Source organism: Rhineura floridana, chromosome 21 (genome assembly GCF_030035675.1).
Source record: "Rhineura floridana isolate rRhiFlo1 chromosome 21, rRhiFlo1.hap2, whole genome shotgun sequence".
Taxonomy (NCBI): Eukaryota; Metazoa; Chordata; class Lepidosauria; order Squamata; family Rhineuridae; genus Rhineura; species Rhineura floridana.
This window is the reverse complement of record NC_084500.1, coordinates 8,009,542-8,028,416: the sequence shown is the minus strand read 5'-3', so window position 1 is coordinate 8,028,416 and position 18,875 is coordinate 8,009,542. Positions and strand designations below refer to the sequence as shown.

The 18,875-nt window shown below is 45.3% G+C and overlaps 1 protein-coding gene across 2 annotated transcripts in view; it reads right to left on the bottom strand.

Annotated features, from left to right (window-relative positions):
• GALNT17 (polypeptide N-acetylgalactosaminyltransferase 17) overlaps positions 1-18,875 on the bottom strand; it is a 187,867-nt gene that overhangs the window by 75,158 nt on the left and 93,834 nt on the right. For both annotated transcript variants that reach the window (XM_061605097.1, XM_061605096.1), the window contains one exon: positions 13,266-13,432. In XM_061605097.1, the coding sequence (XP_061461081.1) occupies positions 13,266-13,432 (167 nt within the window). The remainder of the gene's footprint in view (positions 1-13,265; positions 13,433-18,875) is intronic.

The following is an 18,875-nucleotide window of genomic DNA, read 5'->3' as shown; positions in this document are numbered from 1 at the left end:
AATAAATAAATAAATAAATAAAATTCAGACCTATTCAAATATCACAATGCAGTTTTCCAACCAAGATATCATCATCATAATCTATTATTATTATTATTATTACTACTACAACCTGTCCTTCACTAGCAGGTCCCAGGGTAGGTTATAGCAATTTAAAATTCAGTATTGAAAACAATCAAAGCAAATCACAGGAATAGGGTGAGTCCTGAAAACAATTCTCAAATGCCAAAGGCTAGGGTAAAGTGAGTCTTTAGCATTTGCCTAACACTGTACAGCAAAGGTGCCAGGCATGCCTTGGCGCAGAGGGAATTGCACAACTTAAGGACTGCCACAGCTAATGCCCTCTCCCAACCAATGACCTAGAGAAGTAGTGGGCTCTCCGACACTGGAGACATTCAAGAGGCAGCTGGACAGCCATCTGTCGGGAATGCTTTGACTTGGATTCCTGCATTGAGCAGTGGGTTGGACTCGATGGCCTTATAGGCCCCTTCCAACTCTACTATTCTGTGATTCTATGAACCCACCATCCCCTGAACTTCTAAGGGAAAGCGTGCATAAAAATGAATAAGTGAAAATACTGTATAGAAATGCACTGGGTTAGAAAACAATGCCTGCAAAAGTGTGTGCATCAGTCAAAACTGCATACAAGCATATGTTTATTAGGATAAATTCACACTAAAATACTGAAGAATTTTCACAAGGATTTTTTTTTTTAAAAAAACTACAAATTGCTGAAGAAACGTGAAAAACTGAATTGACGTGTCATGGCCCCGTCAGAGGACTCATCAGACGAGGATGACTCGGGAGTAACAGCAGCAGACCCAGAAGCAGCAGACCCAGAAGGAGAAATGGAGGAAACTCCTGAGAACCCAGCTCCTTCTCCCCCTCAGCTGCAGAGCACCCCAGACACAGCTGAAGCCCTTCAGCCAGACGCAGGCAGTGAACAGGATACTCCCCCCTCACCTGCAGAACGTAGACAACAGAAGGTCAGGCAGAAGAGGGGCAGGCCTGTCCACTTAAGGCCAAAATGCTGATGGCTCACACCTGCTGACAAACCTGCTCCTTAAAAGTCATACCTTGGCTTTAGCTTGTTGCTGACTACAACGTCAGGCGTGACCACTGTGTGTCTTCCTATCCCCTGAACCTTGACTTGGACTGATCTCTCGGCAACTAGACCCGGACCTTCACTGACGTCTCCTCTGGATTTCTGGCTTGGCACGTAAGCTTTGAACGGCCTCTGCCCTTATCTTGCTTCCTCCTTGCTAGCCTGGCAGATTTATAGCCAAGCTGCCGGCTGAGGACTTACGGCCTGGCAATTACCAAGGAATCTCCAGCCCTGCCTGCACCCCCACCGACACTGCTGTCTCAGTGAAGAGCTGACATGACGCTTGAAAAAGGAGAAAAGGACAGAACCAAAATTGACAGATTCATCTGTTCTCAATTGAGAATATAATAAACCAAACCAAAGATATAAATCTGGGATATCCCACAGTCAGTAGCCTCAGGAGAAGCGAAGTGTCACACAAAATGTCACACACCAGAATTGAGACTCAAAGTATGATCTTGGCTTCTAAATGTGTATTTATACCATGGCTCAAGGCTGCTGGTATGCTTTCACTGTCCATCTGCTCAGTCTCTCTCTGTCATCCCCAAATAAGCCTTGTGCTGTCTTCATGACAGACTGCCATTTAACAGGTTCAGCATTCCACAACACTAAAATATATACATAGGGAAAGCCCCAACCACTGGATTTCTGTCTGTTATGAAGCTGTTTTTTTTTTTTAAAAAAAGCACCAAAGCATCACTAGAAAATCAAGGGAGCAGCAGCCCAACTGACTGCAAGTGGCTAATTAAATTGTAAATCACTACTGCACAGTGGTTAAAGATGGAAAATTGACGGAGACATGGTTTTCATTCAATAATTAGAAAAGACGGTGCTAATTTGAGAGAGGCAGTTAATCAAATGCGTGCTTTTGTTCAAAGCACTTAACATTCTTTTCATTCCACACGCAAAGTGCTTCATTGCGGTTAAAGATGGCAAATATATGTTAAGTGCCGCTCCTTGCCCCACCTCTCAGCACTCCCTGCTTCCATTAGGAAGAACATAATAAAAATAGCCTTGGCAGCCATATCTGCACTATACATTTAAAGCAGTTTCACACCACTTTAAGTACTCATGCCTTCCCCAAAAACATCCTGGGAACTGTAGTTGCTTAAGAGTACTGAGAGTCATTAGGAGAGCCCCTATTCCTTTCCCAGAGCAACAATTGCTGGAGAGGTTTAACAATCAATCCTTGTTCCTAGGGAACTCTGGGAATTGTCACTCTGTGAAGGGAATAGGGGTCTCCTAACAACTCAGCGAGGCCTCCAGAAGAAATCCTGCATGGATTGTGGTCATTGCCAGACTAGGACCACATTCACACCATACATTTATTCCACTATTATTCCACTTTAAACAGTCATAGCTTCCCCCAAAGAATCGGGAGATGTCATTTGTGAAGGGTGCTGAGAGTTGTTAGGAGAATAGGGGTCTCCTAAGAACTCTCAGCACCCTTCACAAGCTGTAAACCCCAGGATGCTTTGGGGGAAGCTATGACTGTTTAAAGTGGAATAAATGTATGGTGTGAATGTGGTCCTAGTCTGGCAATGACCACAGGGAGGCAGCATACCTGGAGCATCCATGGATCTTCTTGGTATGCTTGGGTTTCAATCCTATGCACCACTGATACTCTTCTCTTCTTCTTGTCGTGGGGTGTGGTTTCCTTGCCTCTGCTTGACTGAGCTTCAGCCTCTTGCTTGCTCTTGTGTGGGGTCTCGTGTAATTCTTGCCCTGCAGACTGTTCTCTAGTCTCATCCTCAAGTGCCTGAAAGTGGTTCCATAGTTCCACCGGCGATGGGTGTCTTCTCGCTCTTCTTCTCCTGTCACCCTTTTTCATGGAGGTTCCTCCACTTCGTTGTTGCTTTCCACAGCAGTTTCCTCTTCTGCTTCAACTTGCTGTTCTTCCACTTCTTGTACTTCTCTTTGCTGTTGTCGTTCCAGCGTTCTATCGAATAACTCTTTGTCTTCTCTTAAGCTCTTCAGTGTGGTCACCCACCATTCCAGGCCCCTCACTTTTTCTTCCAAGAACGCCACCAGCTTGCACATGTATGCCATGTTGTTCTCAGGCAAGAAAACAAACATTGCACATACCTTTCAGTTCACCACCGCTAGAGTGTCCTTCCCACATACACTGGTATGTGGTGCCCTGTATGCTCTTACTCCATAGTTGGAGGGAGCATGCTTCTGAATACCAGTTGCTGGAAACTGCATGAGAGCATAGTTCTCTTGTGCTCAGATCCTGCTTGAGAGCTTCCCATGGGTATCTAGTTGGCCTCTATGAGAACAGGATGCTGGACTAGGATGGACCACTGGTCTGATCCCACAGGCTGTTTTATGTTCTTAAAGCACATTCCATCAGATGCATCATTCGTGGTAATCCATGGAGTGCTTGTAAGAAAGAAGGAAAGCAGGAGGAGTTGGCTAAGGACAGTGGGCTGAATGGACTAATGCTTTGGCTTGATAAAAGGCATCTTAATCACAAATACACGAGACTCATAGTGAGGAGGAAGGATTCCTAGAAGCACCGTCCACACCAGTGTCCAATACATGGATGGGAGAGGAAACCTTTGACTAAATGTGCAAAGCTTCTCAATATCAAATGGATCATCTTCCAGAAGAATTTCCAATTATTTCTTTTCTTCAACACCACGAAATCCTACTTTGTCATAATACACTGATCGGAAATTTCTCTGAGGGTCCTCAGTCATTTTACAGTCTGTCATTTTCAGAGAATAGCATTGGGCGATTGTCTTTCTGCCCCCTGGCAGCTGTGCTGTGGGGTGCCGCAGGGTACCATCTTGTCCCCCTTGCTGTTTAACATCTATATGAAGCCCTTGGGAGCTGTCATCAGGAGATTTGGGGCGAGGTGTCAGCAGTACGCTGACGATACCCAGCTCTATTTCTCTGTAACATCTTAATTGGGAGAGGCAATGCAAGCCCTGCACAGCTGCCTGGACTCAGTGGTGGGCTGGATGAGGGCTAATAAACTGAGTCTGAATCCTAGCAAGACAGAAACACTGTGCATTGGTGGTTCCAGAGTTTGGATAATTGGTCAGTTGCCTGCTTTGGATGGGGTCGTACTCCCTCTGAAAGAGCAGGTCTGTAGTCTGGGGGTGCTCCTGGACCCATCTTTGTTGCTAGAGGCCCAGATGACCTCAGTGGATAGGGGTACCTTTTACCAACTTTGACTGGTAAGACAGCTGTGGCTGTTTCTGGACTGGGATACCCTGGCAACTGTTGTCCATGCAGTGGTAACCTGCAGGCTGGATTACTGTAATGTGCTCTATGTGGGGCTGCCCTTGAGGTTGGTCTGGAAGCTGCAGATGGTGCAAAATGTGGTGGTGAGACTGTTCACTGGAACAGGGTATCACCATCATGTCACCCTGCTGCTGAAAGAATTACACAGGCTACCTATTAGCTATGGGGCTAAATTCAAGATTCAAGTTTTGGTATACAAAGCCTTATACAGACTTAGGACCAGGATACCTGAAATACTGTCTGATGCCTTATATACCTAGTCAATCACTGCGCTCTGCAGGTGAGGGCCTCCTGCAGATACCAGGAGGTCCATTCTGCACAACATAGGAAGTGGACCTTTAGTGTAGTGGAGCCTACCCTTTGGAATACTCTCCTCTTAAGCTGGCAGTTGCGGACAAGGAAGGGGCTGGCTTGTGCAGCTGTGGCAAGCTGAGCAGGCCCTAGCCAGCTGAGGAGGACTAGCCTCAGAGGGAGGCAATGGTAAACTCCCTCTGAATACCGCTTACCATGAACACCCTATTCATAGGGTTGCCATAAGTCGGGATCGACTTGAAGGCCGTCCATTTCCATTTAAATATTAGACAGGCACCATCTCTGTCATCTTTACGGTGCCTATTGAAGACCTTCCTCTTTCAACAAGCCTTTTAAGTAGAGACCTTATCCCAGTCTGCGTCTGTGTTGGAATTGCTTTTTAATATGTTTTTAAAGCTTTTTTTTAAAAAAAGATGTTTTTAAAGCTTTTAAAAAACTTTTTGAAGATGTTTTGTTTTAATATATTTTAAAGTCTGCTTTTACAATGTTTAAAAGTGCTTTTAGTGTTTTTGTTTGCCACCCTGGGCTCCTACTGGGAGGAAGGGCAGGATATAAGTCAAATAAATACATACATACATAAAATACAGACAGGCACGGTGACACCCTGGATCTCTCCGTGGGCTGCTGTGACCAGCAAGCAGCGAGGACTTGGAACCAGGGAACTCCTCCTGGCTCTGGCCACACATAGACACTGACCCGCCCAGCCACAGGGTAGGGAAGGAAGCATATAAGGCAAGTTTCGATGTCTTCCACCTTGCCCTGTGCAATCCTAGGCCCTCCCCACACATTCTCATCTCCTACTCATCATCCTAGCAAACAAATATGGAACAGGAGATTTATTTATTTATTTATTGAATTTCTTAGTCGCCCATCTGGCTGGCTATCCAGCCACTCTGGACGACGTACAAAATAAACATACAAATACAATAAGCATTAAAAATCTGGAAACAAGAATAATAAAATCTAGCCCACCCCAAAGGCCTGCCTGAAGAGCCAAGTCTTCACGGCCCGGCGGAAACTCATTAAGGAGGGGGCCTGGCGGAGATCATTTGGGAGGGAGTTCCATAGGGTGGGGGCCACAATTGAAAAAGCCCTCTCTCTAGTCCTCACCAGTTTGGCTGTTTTGACTGATGGGATGGAGAGAAGGTCTTTTGAGGCTGATCTTGTTGGACGGCATGGCTGATGATGCTGGAGTCGCTCCTTCAGATAGACTGGGCCGAAACCATGTAGGGATTTAAAGGTCAAAACCAACACCTTGAATTGGGCCCGGCAAGCGGCTGGTAACCAGTGCAACTCTTTTAGCACTGGAGTTATGTGATCTCGATGGCGGATGCCTCTGATCAGGTGCGCCGCCGCATTCTGTACCAGTTGAAGCTTCCGGACCGTTTTCACGGGTAGCCCCACATAGAGCGCATTACAGTAGTCTAGGCGAGAGGAGACCAGGGCATGTACCACCGATGACAATCTTCTTGAGTCTGAGGGCTCTTTAGCTGGTAGTCATCCATCCACAAGTCATAATATCATTATGCCCTTCCCACAGCATCAGCCAGAGAGACCCCCAAAACTCAACAATTTGACAGGGGAAAATCTTTCTTATATTAGTGGGCATTCCTTCCATGGGGAAATGAAAGGATACAAAAGGGTAAGACTCCTATGGGTCCTGCATGAGACCCTGGCATCTTTAGGCAGCTACCAGGGCCTCAGGGCCCACTGCTGTTGCCTTCTTGGCCCCATCATAATTCAACCCCCTCCCATAATTATTTTTGGGGAGGCTAAACTCTAGTCACCCCTTTCATTCTCCACAGTGCCCTTGAACTAGCATTCCATTCATCCAGCCACCCAGAGCTTCCTGGAGCACAACCACTACAGTGTCCATTTCTACTCCGCTCAGGAAGGTGACGGTTGGACCTTTAAGCAGTGAAGTAGCTCAGACTGAGAGCAGATGAAGAAGCCAGAGGCCTCAACCCCACTTGGTTCTCAGCCAGGCCTTAGACTTGGGGCAGATGCTCCCATCTTCTTCTCCCACCTCCCAAGCAGTCTTACATGCAGCTAGTGAAGCACTTGCTGGTGGCCCTAAAGCTCCCATCTGGCTCTCTAGTTCCCTGGTTCTTGTAATGCAGTGGTGGTGGTGTCCTGGCTCCCTACCAGAGAAGCAGACTCGGAGGCTGGGCTTGTCTGCATAAAGCTTCATTCTAGAAATCAGAAGAGGGATCTAGCATCTCATGCTAGGCCTAAACTGGGATTCAAACAGCAACAGGCATACTAGATGTTGGAAGCTGCAGCAGACATTTTGACGCAACAGCAATTACCAGCGATGCTACTTCTTATATACAGAATGCAATGGGGGGGTTTGGCTTGCAATCTCTGCCTGTGCTGAACGACTTCCATTTTTCACTGCCAAAGGCATTCCAAGTGTTTACTAGAGCTTATATCTTCCACCATTGTGCCTGGCCTTGATGGCTGAGATGAGGAAAGGCTGGCTGAACCTTCCCCAACTACTCTAGCAGCTGGCATTAAGGCTTCTGGAGACACCTCCTCTGTAACCCCCTCATTTCCATCATCGGTGATTGCAATGTTCTCCCAATGTCTGCACCCCACCTTCCATTCTCTCAACCTTGCCAGGGGTTCTCCTTGGGGCCCATGGCAGATGAGGACAGGAACCCAGGCTGCTGGTGTGGACACCTCTAATCCTGGCTGTCCAAATCTGACAGCTCTGCAAGATCAATGGCTGTGGAGAAGATTTGTTCTCCTTACTCTTCCTCCAAGGAGACACCAGGTCCTGGGCAGGGCTGAATTAAAAGTACTTGGCAGGTTAATATCAGTGGGTCTGGGAGGAAATGACTCCATAGGTCCTCTGCACCCTGAGATGTGCTTTCCGTTCCATTCTGTTCCGCAGGTATTGCCGGAAAATCACCCTGCAACAATTCAGGAATGATTCCATTTTCTCTTCTCCGGAGCATGCTGCTGGTAAAGGCGTCTGCAAGGTCAATGATCTTGGGAGATAAGTGGCAAAACAGACTGCTAGTTCAAGACAATGTAGAAACAAGAAATAAAAGAGTGGCAAAAGCAAAAGCAAACCTCTCAGACTCAGATGGAGTCAAAAGAAATGGGTTCACTGTTCCCACTTCAAACGTACAACCTTCGAAGTGCAAATAGAGTCAAGGCTTCCAGCACAGTTTTCCTCACACCGTGCAGCCGTTTCCTTAGCTACCCTCGTTCTTGCTAAAGTGGAAATGCAGGAAGAAAAGAAAACTCCCCTAATCCAAGTTAACGCAGCTGCGCACCACAGATATGCAATACTGGTGACATCTGATTCCCACCACGGCCATTTAATGGAAGCCACTTCCCTTCTGCGAAAAAATTCAAAGAGGCAGAAATGATAAATTATCTCCAAGCCCCATCAGGCTGGTGTTGGGTTTCTTCCTTACGTTGTTTTGACATAAGGCAATGCCATTAATGTTTCATAGTGCAGGGTTAAGGGATAGTCTCAGCACCACCAAAGCTTGACAAAAAACCCACAGGGTTTAAGTTGTTTATTAAAGACTAGGAGAGAGCTGGAAGTAGAACATGAGATAGAAAAATAGGAGGAGAGACACAACTGCTTCCTTTAGGCGAAGGGCCGTAGTTTGGCGGTAGAACATGCAGAAGGTCCCTGGAGCTGGCGTCTCCAGCTAGGGCTGGGAATGTGCCTTGCCTGAAACCTGGAAATCATCGAATTAGTAGAGTTGGAAGGGGCCTGTAAGGCCATCAAGTCCACCCCCTGCTCAATGCAGGAATCAAACTTAAAGCATACCCGGCAGCTGGCTATCCAGCTGCCTCTTGAAGGCCTCCAGTGTTGGCTGCCTAACAGTGTAGACAATATTGAGCTTGATGAGCCAATGGTTTTACCAGTGTAAGACAGCTTCCTGTGAAAACTGGGAGGAGCAGTGTTACTAAGGGTGGCTGCTGGACTTTGGTGATAGCAAACCACAGTCCCTGTTTTGTCTCAAAAATCATTTGGAGGAGGGGTTCTTCTTATTTATTTTTATTGTATGCCTCAGCTGCCCAATAGCAACAGTTCCCTGGGTGACTTGCAAGGGAAAAGCCACTTAAAAACCCCTACTTTCAATAAAATAGTAATTCACTGATAGAACGAAAAGCAATTCTAAAAAAAAAAACAGATACTTTCAAAGAAGAGACTGGGAAATTACACACCACAGCAATACCAGAGGAAGTGAAAATAATAGATCTGGCACTGGGACCAAATGCTTGAAAACCCTCCAACAGGAAGATCTGGAAAAAACAAAATGGGTGTAGCCCCCATGCCGGACAGTTTCCCCACCTTCCCAAGCAAGAACACTCCTCCTTGACTACAGATGGGGGACAAATTCGATTCAGTTCACATTCAAAGGCAAACTTACCAAATTCACACTTTCTGAAACATAAAGCAAAACTCAGCCATCCTTCAAAATTTGCACATCTCTGAATTTTGCCATGCAGGGCTCCAGCTAGAGATGTTATTCAAACTATTATTACAAATTGAATTAACTTTTTCAATTTTTTACTTTTTTTGGTAACAAATGGATCTACAAGATCTTTAACTGTAAGGAACCTCTTTCATTTTGCCAGTTTATGAGGAGCAGGCAAAAAATAATTTAAAAAACCAGAGGAAACCATCAACATTAATAACAAAGAAAATTATCTATGTCTCCGCTAGTCTTCCACAGTGTCAAGCAGACATCTATCTGCCGCCCAGAGGAGCTTTTCAAAATTGTCAAAGGACTATTACATTCTGGTCCTAGGGACATGGTGGAACCATCTGAGGCCCGCTGCAATGCATTTGCTAGACACTTCCAGGAAAAAATCTTTTGCATCCGCCGGGACTTGGACTCCAATGTTATCACAGTTGAATCAAATGAGGTAACAGTCTTGTCCTGATTTTTTGGATGAATTTCAGTTGGTACAGCTTGAGGACGTTGACAAGATGCTTGGACGGGTGCATGCAACCACTTCTATATTGGATCCTTGCCCCTCTTGGCTAATAAAAGCTAGCAGGGATGGAACAGCCGGCTGGGCCAGGGAAGTGATTAATGCCTCATTATGAGAGGGAGTGGTCCCTGACTGCCTAAAAGAGGCGGTGGTGAGACCACTTCTGAAGAAATCTCCCCTGGATCCGGAAAATTTTAATAACTATAGGCCGGTAGCAAATGTTCCATTCCTGGGCAAGGTTCTGGAACGAGTGGTTGCGGACCAGCTCCAGACACTCTTGGATGAGACCGATTATCTGGATCCATTTCAATCGGGTTTCAGGCCCGGGTTTGGCACAGAGACAGCCTTGGTCTCCCTGTATGATGACCTTTGCCGGGAGAAAGACAGGGGGAGTGTAACTCTGTTGATTCTCCTTGACTTATCAGCGGCCTTTGATACCATCGACCATGGTATCCTTCTGGGGAGACTCGCTGATTTGGGAGTTGGAGGTACTGCTTGGCAGTGGTTCTGCTCCTACTTGGCGGGTCGTCTCCAGAAGGTAGTGCATGGGGAGTACTGCTCGGCACCCTGGGTTCTCCAGTATAGAGTTCCACAGGGGTCAGTTCTATCCCCCATGCTTTTTAACATCTACATGAAGCCACTGGGTGCAGTCATCAGGAGCTTTGGAGTGCGTTGTCACCAGTATGCTGATGACACGCAACTCTACTTCTCTTTTTCATCTTTTTCAGGTGAGGCTGTCAATGTGCTGAACCGGTGCCTGGTCACGACAATGGACTGGGTGAGAGCTAATAAACTGAAGTTCAATCCAGACAAGACTGAAATGCTTTTAGTGGGTGGTTCTTCTGACCAGATGGTGGATGTTTATCCTGTCCTGGATGGGGTTGCACTCCGCCTGAAGGAGCAGGTTCATAGTTTGGGCATTCTTTTAGATCCATCTCTGTCACTTGAGGCTCAGGTAGCCTCGGTGGCACGGAACACTTTCTACCAACTTCGGTTGGTGGCCCAGCTACGCCCCTATCTGGACAGAGACAACCTCACTTCAGTTGTTCATGTTCTGGTAACCTCTAAATTAGATTACTGTAATGCGCTCTACGTGGGGCTGCCTTTGAAGACGGTTCGGAAACTGCAGCTCGTGCAAAATGCAGTGGCCAGATTGTTAACAGGGACCAGGCGGTCCGAACATATAACACCGATTCTGGCCTGCTTGCACTGGCTGCCTATATGTTTCCGGGATCGATTCAAGGTGCTGGTTTTAACCTATAAAGCCTTACATGGTTTGGGATCACAATACCTGTTGCAACGCCTCTCCCGATATGAACCTACCCGGATACTTCGTTCAACATCAAAGGCCCTCCTCTGGGTGCCTACTCAGAGGGAAGCTCGGAGGATGGCAACAAGAAAAAGGGCCTTCTCAGTGGTGGCCCCCGAACTGTGGAGCGATCTCCCTGTTGAGGTACGCCTGGCGCCAACATTACTATCTTTTCGGCGCCAGGTTAAAACCTTCCTCTTCTCCCAGGCATTTTAACATTTTAACATCTATGTTTTAACTTTTTAACATTTTAATTCAGCATTTTAGTATACCAGTATTTTCGTAGTTTAGTATGTTTAAATAGTTTTCTTGTGCTTATTGTATATTGAAGTTTTACTGTTGTGAACCGGCCAGAGAGCTTCGGCTATGGGGTGGTATAGAAATTTAATAAATAAATAAATAAAGCATCCATTCCCATAAAAATAACTGAGAAAAAAGGGGGGACCAAGATTCAATGAAACATTTTATTTTTCATGCTAAAATAAAACATTCCATCATCCATTCTTTCTTCATTTTTTCCCAGTTTTTCCAATATTTTGGAAAAAAAACAAAAAGGGCTTCAGGGGGAAAAATGGGGAAAAAACTATTTTTTTCCTGAATTTTTCTGGGCCTTCACATCTCTATCTCCAGCCATGCATACAATGCACATAATGGGGCAAGATGTGCATATATTTGCTTGCAAAATGTCTATGTCTGTAAAAAATGCATACAAAACTGTATATTGGGAAATTCACACTAAAATGTTGATTATTATGAGGATTTAAAAAAAAGAAAAAGAAAACAATGCAAATTGCTCCATAAATGTGGAGAACTGAACTTAACATTGGAAAAATGAGAAACAGAGAACCAAAGTTGGAAGATTCGTTCATCCCTATCCTTGACTTTGCAAAAGGGGACGAGTATCTGATTGCAAAGAGGGTTTGCTAGACGCATGACAGGCTTTGCTGAGCTTGCCTTTCATTGGAAATTACACCCCTGTGCATGTGCAAGAGCTTCATTCCTTGCAGCAGGGCATGGGATTTGCAATTTTCAGTGCCTCCTGACCCAGTGCTTCCTCACAAAGCAGAGAAAATGACACATTGCATGCCCCTTGCTCATCATTTCTGGATAACACCACCATATCTCCAATGATGATTTAGCTTTATGATGATGCTCAAAGATAAATCAGAGTGAGGGCAACTGTTTTCTACGCTCACTCTGGAGTCTGATGGGTTAAAAATAAAACAGGAAAAATGGCATTCAGAAAGAGCAGCAACAGGGATACAGGAAGAGCAAAAATTGTGAGCTATCTGGGTATCAGTGGAGGCTCTTTGATAAAGATGAACTCAGCCAGTTGCTAGAGAACCCCAACTTACCTGCCTTCTTTTTTACAACCAGCCAAGGGGCTGGTCCTGGCTGCCAGATTCCTCCTCCTAAGTCTCAGTGTTGCACTTGTGGAACTCAGTAGAGAGGAAAGTGGTGTCAAAACCAAAATTAGTTGGCTCTGACCTGCCATTGGCTCTGCCTCCACTTACTGTTTGGGCTCCTTTCTTTCTTGGTGTTGGGATGCGAGTCCCAACGGGCACCACTGCTGGGCATGAAATGTTCCCCTTCCAGAGCTACAATTCCCAGAGTGGTTTATCAATTCCTCTTCCCAGGGAACTCTGGGAACTGTAGCTCTGTGAGGGGAATAGGGGTCTCCTAACAAGTCTCAGCACCCTTAGCAAACTGCAGTTCCCAGGAAGCCATGACTGATTAAAGTGGTGCTATAGTACTTCAAATGTATAGTGCAGACAGGGCTGTTATTAGCACATTCCAGAAACAGGTTTACCATCATCTGCTGTTTATGAGAACAAAGCCTAAGATAAGGTAGGCACAGAGGAGCACCGACTGATGACAAAAGGCCATTTGGGTTTCTTCCCTTTGAGGGAACAGGAAGTACATGCTGCCCTTTCCTTCCCATTCCACCTCTCCCTCCAATAGACTACAAACCATATGATGCAGTGCAACTACAACGAAGGTAAATACATAAAAAAATACAACCAAGAAAAAAAATGCTATCAAATAAGGGGTCTGTTTTGCTGGCACCTTCAACTATCCCCTTCACTATGGGGGGTTCTTTCTCAACTAGCTTTAGGGACTCAAAATCTTGGCTCTAAAAAAAGCCTTTTAAGCAGAGAATGCCAGTCATGTCCCAGATCCCACACTGCTGCTAAGGTTTCTGTGAGCAGGCGTAACATTCCCTTCATCCATACGAAATGACTCAGCTTGCAACAGGTGAATACTTTCAAGACTAGTCTGCGTGCTTTGCCCTAAAAAAAATAAAATTAGTTCACTTACCTTCATCACTGTTATCATCTACAAGAATTACCTCCTTCAAGAGGTGAGCAGGAGTGTGATTAACTGCACTGTGCACAGAACGCAGGATGACCGACAGGGCTTCATTCACAAAGATAAAAATAATAGAAATCTGTGGGAGATCCTTTGGGTATTTCAGCTCTTTACACCTGTAACACAGAAGGGGAGAAGCAAAGTTAGCCAAAAACTTAGGACTATTTTGTACAACCACAAGAAACAGAACATATGATGTGGCTGCAGAAAAGGCAAATGCTATTTTAGGCTGCATTGATAGAAGTACAGTTTCCAAATCACTGGTTAGGCCTCATCTTGAGTACTGCGTCCAGGTCTGGACGCCGCAGATGCAGACAAACTGGAACAGGTTCAGAGGAGGCCAACAAGGATGATCAGGGGACTGGAAACAAAGCCCTGTGAGGAGAGTCTGAAAGAACTGGGCATGTTTAGCCTGGAGAAGAGAAGGCTGAGGGGAGATATGATAGTGCTCTTCAAGTACATGAAAGGTTGTCACACAGAGGAGGGCCAGGATCTCTCCTTGATCATCCCAGAGTGCAGGACACGGAATAATGGGCTCAAGTTGCAGGAAGCCAGATTCCGACTGGACATCAGGAAAAACTTCCTAACTGTTAGAACAGTATGACAATGGACCCTATGACCAAGGGAGGTGGTGGGCTCTCCAACACTGGGGGCATTCAAGAGGCAGCTGGACAGTCAGCTGTTGGGTATGTTTTAATTTGGATTCCTGCACTGAGCAGGGGGTTGGACTCGATGGCCTTATAGGCCCCTTCCAACTCTACATTTCTATGATTCTATGATCCATAGGGGCTGTTATTGCTTTGAGCTAGGGATGAACAAATCAGCCAATTTCTATTCCAAGTCACTTTTGCCTATGTTCACTCATAAATCTGTGTCTATATTAATCTGTTTTTCTAAAAAAAAAGAAAACTACATCAAAATTCATACTTAAAGACATATTTTCAAACCTATTTTCTTGCAAAATATGCATTTGAGCAGAGAACATTTGGGAAAGGCAAAAGCAAGAAATCTGTACATTTGTAAAGATCAAAGTTAGTTCATATTTGAGTTCATACCTGAAACCAAATTCCTCCAAGCATCCCTGCTCTGAGCTGTGGTAAGGAAAAAGCGAGGCAGCAGACTCGTACTTTATTTATATCCCTGAACTGGGAGCCACATTTGCACATCGGATTCACAAAGTAGTCAGATCCCAACATGGTGCGATGTAGACCTGTACACCAGATTCAGCTGAATGCCAAACCAAATCAGGCCGCCCAGAATGACTGGAGCTGTCATGGGGCAGGATGTCACGCAGGAAGTGGGAGAGGCAGGCAGCCTCGGTGCACTCCCTGCAGGGAAAATGCTGGGGAACCAGCAGATCGCAATAGGACTGAATCTTCCCCTCACCAATTGCCTGCTGGCTGCAGGCTGCTCCTTTGCAGAGCCGACTGGTTTGCCTGGATTGGCGGATCCAGAGCCAATGACAAGCAGAGCCAACTAATTGCAGTTTCCTCCCCATCCTCCTCCTCACTGAGTTCCATAAGGGCAACAGTGAGATGAAGGAGGAGGAGGAACAGACAGGCAGGGCCACCACCCACCCACCCTGGACTGGCTGTAAGTAAGAAGGTGGACAGGTGTGAGCCAGCCTGAGGGCAGTCTGAAGTTGGTGGGGCAATGCCCCAGTTGCCCCAATGGAGCAGCATCCACTGACACCTCCAAACCAGGTATCAAGGAAGTGATCTCTTTCCAACTGCCCTCTCCCAGCCCTTACTTTTTAACTAAGATTTGCCATGGAGGCAGCAATCTAGACCTGTTCGAACCAGCTTTCTAGGTGTGCGTTCCCCAAAGTGTTTTCACTGCATACCACTACTCATCTCACTGAAACTGCTAAAAAGCTGATGAGCTCCTAATCTTGCCAGACTTTTGTCTCATCCATAAGAACAGGATCACAGACCCAGGGAGGGGCGGACAACATTTTTTCAGACTTTTAATTCAGCTCGCCGCAGTCCTGCATCAAGTTTGCACATTCTTCTTCTTCTTCTTTAAAAAAATTATAAAAATTAGTCCCCATCTTTTTCATGTGCGGTTTTGTATGCTCCCAATTTTTGTATGCACTTTTGCAAGTAACTTTTCCCCAGTTGTCAGTGAAGCGTTTAAATTTAAATTCTCACACACTGTTCATACACACTTGACCCTGGCAGGTGCATTTTTATATGCACTACTTGGCTGGAGAATCGCACTGCCAAATTTGGAGATGTGCGAATTTCGAAGGACGGCTGTGTTTCAATTTTCGGATTGTTTCGGAAATGAATTGGGTTTGCCTTCAAATGCCAACTGCAATGTAAAGGGGAGGGGCCAGAAAGTGCATCAGTAACCGCTGGTGCTTCTTTTTTGACCTCTCCCCCAGTCTGAGCATCTTTCACACATCCCTCCTTCCCTCTTGATCAGCCAGCCTCTGTCTGCCACTTTCTCCACTCCAACGTTGCATGCTCCAGTCATGCTCTCTAACCAGCTCCTGCTTCCACACACACATTTATACACTGTATATGTGGGGAGTCACTGCTGGTAGCCAAGGTTGGGCCGAGCAAGTGAGGAGGCACTGTCCAGGCTGAGTCATCTGAGTCCATCTGAAAGGCTACATCCACACCTGACATTTAAAGCAGTGTCATGCCACTGTATATATTCATGGCTCACTCCCAAGAATCCTAGGGACTGAAGTTTGTTAAGGGCAGTGGCAGCTCTTAACCAGACCTGGTGGGGCTGCTAGGAGGTCATGGGGGTGTGGAGTGGAAGGGAGCCAGGTTCGGAATTGATATCAGCAAGACAAGCCCCTTTGTCAGTGAATGCATAGGGTTGAGGGTTCTTGCTTTCTCTCTCCCCCCTCATCTACATTAGGGATGGAAAGATCTGTCAATTTCCGTTCTCTCAGTTTCTCACTTTTCTAATGTTAAATTCAGTTCTCTACATTTCTGCAACAATCTGCGAATTTCTTTTTAAAAAATCCTCATGAAAATTCTCCACCATTTTAGTGCAAATTCCTCCAAACACACACATTTTTGTAGGCAGTTTTGACAAAGGTACAAATTTTTGCAAGCCATTTCTCATCACATCATGCCTTTTTGCATGTTATTTTCACTCATATCTTCATTTGTATGCACACTTTGCCCTAATACATGCATTTTTATCAATTTTGTTTAGCTGGCAAACTGCATCCCAAAATTCTAATAAATGTGAATTTCGAAGGATGGCTGTGTTTCAGTTCTCATATTGTTTCGGAAAGTGTGAATTTGATAAATTCTGCCTGAAATGCGAGCTGAATCGAAATTCTCACCCATCCCTAGTCTAGATATAGTCCTTGTATGTTGACTGCTAGGTCACCTAAGCTCACAGGTTATCAACAGCAGTCGTCTAGTGTAGGTAGATGATAGAGAACAGCCCACTCAATAATTCTTGAGTCTTGAGGAGGTACCAGAAACTTTCTATTTGGCAACCAGACTTCACCAACGTGGATGGCTTTAAAAGAGGATTAGGCAGATTCATGGAAGATACGTCTATCAGTGGCTACTAGCTATGATGGCTGTGCTCTGTCCCCATAGTCGGAGGCAGTATGCTTTGGAATACCAGTTTGTGGAAACCCCAGGAGGGGAGAGTGCTGTTGCCTTCAGGTCTTGCTTGAAGGCTTCCCACAGGCATCAAGCTGGCCAGTGCAAGAACAGGATGCTGGCTCTTCTTACATTCTTATGTTCTTAAAGCACACTTCATCAGATGCAACATTCTTGGGAATCCATGAAAGTTTACGGAATAACATTTTGCTATCCTTGACTTTTTTTTTTCATTTCTGCTGTAAGCCATGGCTAGTTGCCTACTCCTTTGATTGAAAGGATACCAGCTTAATGTACCAAACACAACACAGTCAGTCAGTGACACAGAGGAAGATCATCTGATACCATTGTTTTTAAAAGGAATACGGACAAGGAGGCTCTTGCCAAATGCCTTACTAAGAAGGAAAATGGGCAGGCAATATTCTATCCACTCAAAGCATGATGCAGCCTATTAGCACAACCAACTCTTCACAAATGACAGACTCGCAAACAAGACATGATTAGGAACTATAACCCTCAGAAATAAATGACGAGCTTGTGTATCTGCCTCACCAACGAGGAGCCTCTGTTTGTATTTAATCAGGCCAAAGGCCCATCTAGTCCAACATCCTGTTCTCACAGTAGCCAAACACACAGAGAGAAAAGGAGAGAGAGCATTTTTTAAACCTAAAGGTAAACAGGAATGCTCCTCTCAAATCTAAAAGGCACACACACACATTTGTATCTGTAGTTCCAAACTTAAACAGAACACACAGAGCACTGTTAAAACCTAAAGAAAAACAGGAATGCAATAGCTTCACACTTCTCCCAAACCGACACATGCACAAACCCAACATTTCCAATAACTCACAAGTGCTGAACGTTGCAACACACACAGAAGCTACCCCCATTTCTCCTCCCAATCCTCCTCCCCATTCACAAAAATAAATGCAAATGATTAAGTAAAAATATATATTATCAAAAGATACACACTCTGTCCAGCATTGCTCTTTCTGAACAAATGTTATTAAAAACCCCAAGCTGCTCAGACTAGAAACCACACCCTTTTCCTGGCTAGCTACAAAAGATGTGCTTTCAGGTGTGGCCTTCAAGGAACCAGCTTTGAGCATGCTCAGACTGCCCTTTAAAGGAACCCTAGTAAGATTATGTTGAGGCAAAATAGGTCCTACAAGGCCTAGGCTGCTTTCACACTGCACTTTATTCTGTTATTCCAATGATTTCGTACCTGGTAATCTACACATTATATTTTACTTTTGACATGATGTAAAAGCTAGTTCCAAAAATCTAGTGGAATATAGTGGAAGTTTAGTACTAATTTTTGTGATAAATAATGCCAGAAATAAACCGTCTGCAAGCCTGGGGACCCTAAAGGTCATACGAGCTTTGCGCTCGCTGCAGCCACTCACATGACAGGCATCCTGGCATGCAATGTGTTACCACCTTTTAGGTGTGCACCGATTTTTTCGTACCGGTATTCCAGTGTAGGTGCGGAAGCAGCATTCCCTTCCTCCTTCCCCCCCCAGTCCAGACACTAACTCTGTTAGTCACGGTTCCTTAATGCAACAGGAACTGCAGTGTGAAAGGAACTGTAGAAATCAGGACAGAAGTGCTACCATTGTAGTCCATTAAACTAACACAATCAGCCCCATGTCTGAATGCAGCCTTATACTGGGGCCTCATAATAACAGGAGGGGGAGGAAAGCTTCACAACTGGACTGGAAAACTAGCAGCCTTACAACTCAATTTTCACATCTTTTTGCCCAGACACACCGGGGACGGACCTCTTTGCCATAGCTATACTTTTGGTTTAGGACAAGCTGAGTGCTACAGAGAAGTGATTGGTCAGGGAACAGTAGATTGACAGGAATGTTTGCAGAGCTTCCGTGAGTTCACATCGAAGTATAAAATCCATGTGGAACAGGAAATAGTATGTGGCTTTGAGATTTTTTGAGGGGAAGAGGAATAAATTTTTTAAAAA